Here is a 3,144-nt window from a genome sequence, read left to right as displayed (position 1 = left end):
AGTTTTTCATCAGGATGACGCCTCACAGTCCATTGACATCCATTCATTTTGTTGAGGCTCCTCAATGCAGAACAGAGCTCCAGTGAATGCACGTCAATGTAGCTAACACTGCGCTAGCCACGCTCAATCCAGTAACATACACTGCTCAAAAAAACAAAGGGAACACTTAACGCACACTAACTCCTGATCTTAATCAACGAAATATTCACATTGAGTACTTTGTTCTGTACAGAGTTGAATGTGCTTCACAAAAGTTTGATTTACTTGGACTTAGCGTGCGTTGTTGTTTAAGTGTTCCCTTTATTTTTTTGAGCAGCGTATATTAATGGTTCTGTCCCCCGGATCATTCTGGACACGAGGCTCTTTACTGCAGCCTCAGCTGGGCTCCGTCCATCCCACAGCACACCAACCCAAGACAGAAGCATCAACCCACCCCATGCAGCAGAGGTTAGGCCCAAAGGAAATGTTTAAAATGTTATCCTGTCTGTTTTTGTCTCTGTATTTAGTGCATTCTCCTCATGACAGTAGTTGACATTTTGTATTTATTTCTAATTTTCAAGTCATACAGCTGGATGTTTAATGAGGCTTTTCTTTTATAACAGACTGCTGGGTTGTGATAAAATGTGTCTCTAAAAAAAAAAAAAGAAGAAGTTGTTAATAGAGTGTAAAACGTAAGAAATGAATGCTAATTCTGTGTTTTTCTAAAATTAATCCTTTCTCTTTATCAAGTTATAAACACTACATAATATATAGGAAAAGCTTATTTGTTTTTCTAGAAGAACAGCTTGTTTCACATTTAAAATAAATGGTTTTTTTTAAATAAATATTGACAGATTGGCCCGTTGCTTAGAGCCAGTTTTGAATTTTGGCCCCATTTTGTGTGGGTGAGTGTGAGCCCCCCAGTGTAACCCTGGGACAGTGTGACGTGTGGAGACGTGTACCCCATGCCATCCTTGTATTTCTGGATCAGTTTCTGCTTGTCCTCCTTATCTTCCACCCAGTACTCGCTCGGGATGACAAAGTTAGATGTGATTCGACACTCTGGACAAGACCTGCAAAATAAAACCCATGTGAGTAAAAKTCRTGGCTCCACATGATGTCAGGGTGTGTTCCTGCCAGCAGGGGGCAGAGCTGCTCCTCTCTGATAGCCTGAAACAGTACGATACCTTCACTGGTTCAGGGTAAGACCAGCAGAACTGTGGCTCAGCAGCAGAAACCAGTCACACAAAGCAACATTATTCATGTGAGYAAACTGACGGTTTAAGATAATAGTAATAAAGTTTAGTTCTGTACAGGAAGCTCTGCTTACTTGATGATTTTGCTCTCAAACTGCTTGGCACTCCTCCACTTGCGGATGCATTTCAGACAGTAACAGTGGCTACAGTTGGACAAGATACCAAAGCGGCGCTCACTTGGGTTGGACTTTTCAAACACCACCTCCATACAGACGCCACACATCATGTCCTTACTGCGCTGGATGGCAAAGGAGATCTCCATGTCTTTCTCGTGGGCTTCGATGCAGGCCTGGAAGGAGAAACCACAACACTGCGGGTCACCTCGTACTCACAGTCTGCACAGCCTGGCTGAMGCTCGATTAGGTTCTCCTTTAAACCACATCTATACATATAAAAATTAAAAAAAAGGCATTTCAGCTTCCACCCCGAATAACAGGAAGAGACGCTTCATCTGTCCAGAGTGAATCAGATATGAAAACAGAAAAGCTCATCAACAACAACATGAAGATGGACCCAGCCCAGTGAGGTCCTGGCTGTAAGAGACCACATTCACAACATCTACACCCTTATTTTGACAGTGGCTGTGTCCAAAACCAGAGGCCGGGTGCTCCGAAGGCCGAATTCATCGGCCGCTTANTTCTCCTCTGTTTTAGCTGCTMTTATGCTTTATTTAGTACAGCTAAAATGTTTTGTTTTTTTGTCTATAGTTTTGCTGATCTTATCTTAATCTATTACAAAGATTAGCTAGTCTTTTGCTCCTCTGATTTGAGCTGTTAGCCTCTTATCTTTATTTTCAGCAGACTCTGTCTTACCTTGGTGTGCTCTGAGCGCTGGCTGTTGTCTGTCGGGTGGAGGACCTGAAGGCCACACATGTCACACACGTCTCCGTGGAGATAGGCGCAGTTGATCCCGTAGCGACACTCTCCGACAGCAGCATACGGACACAGCTGCTTCCTTAAGTCTTTGTTGTCCACGGCTGAATCGCTGTCCACCTCTTCAATGAGAGGGACAGAACTGTCCCCCTTCACCGGCTCAGCTGCACAAACACACACAATAACATTTAGTGCTGTCCGTGGAAACCACTTCTTTATTCAAAGAAATAAGCAGAAGATAATCTGCATGAAAATAGTTYGAAAACACAAGAAATTTAGAATCATTTTTGTTTTAAATGGTCTCCAAACAATATTATCCTTTATCACAATAATTTCTGAGACAATTTATCGTCCAGCAAAATTTGTTATTGAGACAGGTCTAACCATCCAGTCTGTTATTAGCACATGGTTTAAAAGTCTGCCTCTCTGATGATATCTYGGTGCATTGGTGGCTCTGGCATGGGTAAAAGGCACATCTGTATAAAGTAAACAGATTAGCAGGGCGGGTGAAGTGCTACATTGCTAATGCTAGGTTCTAGCATCACTGGGGGTGCAAGTTATTCTAAAAATAAGTGTTTTATAATTAATTTCAGCAACTTTTGTTACACCTTGTTGAGTGAAAATGAACATATTACACAATAATTACAAAGAACAGTGTAAACGTACATCAGCCATCAACTGCCCTGATTTGTAAAAAACCACCATTACCACACGCAAGTACTTTATACTCCTAATGTTCTCCTGTGTAATTTGACTAAGGCCATGTACACATTATCCTAACATTWTACACTGTGTACATGTCCTTAGTAAAAGTACACAGGATTTTTCGTTACACAAAAAAATTTAACCTGAACCATTTGGACTAAAGAGGTTTGTAGGAAAGAGTTGGACTTTGAACAGTTTTTCTGTGGTTTACATTTATGTCATTTTAGTGTTTTAATTTAAAATAATAACATTGTTGGTAAGTGTCGTGTCAGATATGGTCATACAAATATTAACCATCTCCATAACTTTTCAGTGCAAGCAAACATTATGTG

At 41.1% G+C, this 3,144-nt stretch overlaps 1 protein-coding gene across 1 annotated transcript in view; it reads right to left on the bottom strand.

The window, feature by feature from the left end:
- mkrn1 (makorin, ring finger protein, 1) overlaps nt 1–3,144 on the bottom strand; it is a gene marked incomplete at its 5' end in the record, with an annotated part of 24,639 nt that overhangs the window by 2,872 nt on the left and 18,623 nt on the right. The window contains 3 exon segments of the mRNA XM_014021976.1: nt 942–1,052; nt 1,310–1,524; nt 2,048–2,271. Coding sequence (XP_013877430.1) covers nt 942–1,052; nt 1,310–1,524; nt 2,048–2,271 — 550 coding nt within the window.

Source organism: Austrofundulus limnaeus, unplaced genomic scaffold, assembly GCF_001266775.1.
Source record: "Austrofundulus limnaeus strain Quisiro unplaced genomic scaffold, Austrofundulus_limnaeus-1.0 Scaffold313, whole genome shotgun sequence".
NCBI classification, from domain to species: Eukaryota; Metazoa; Chordata; class Actinopteri; order Cyprinodontiformes; family Rivulidae; genus Austrofundulus; species Austrofundulus limnaeus.
Note: the sequence above shows the minus strand (reverse complement) of the source record. Positions and strands in the feature narration are given on the sequence as shown.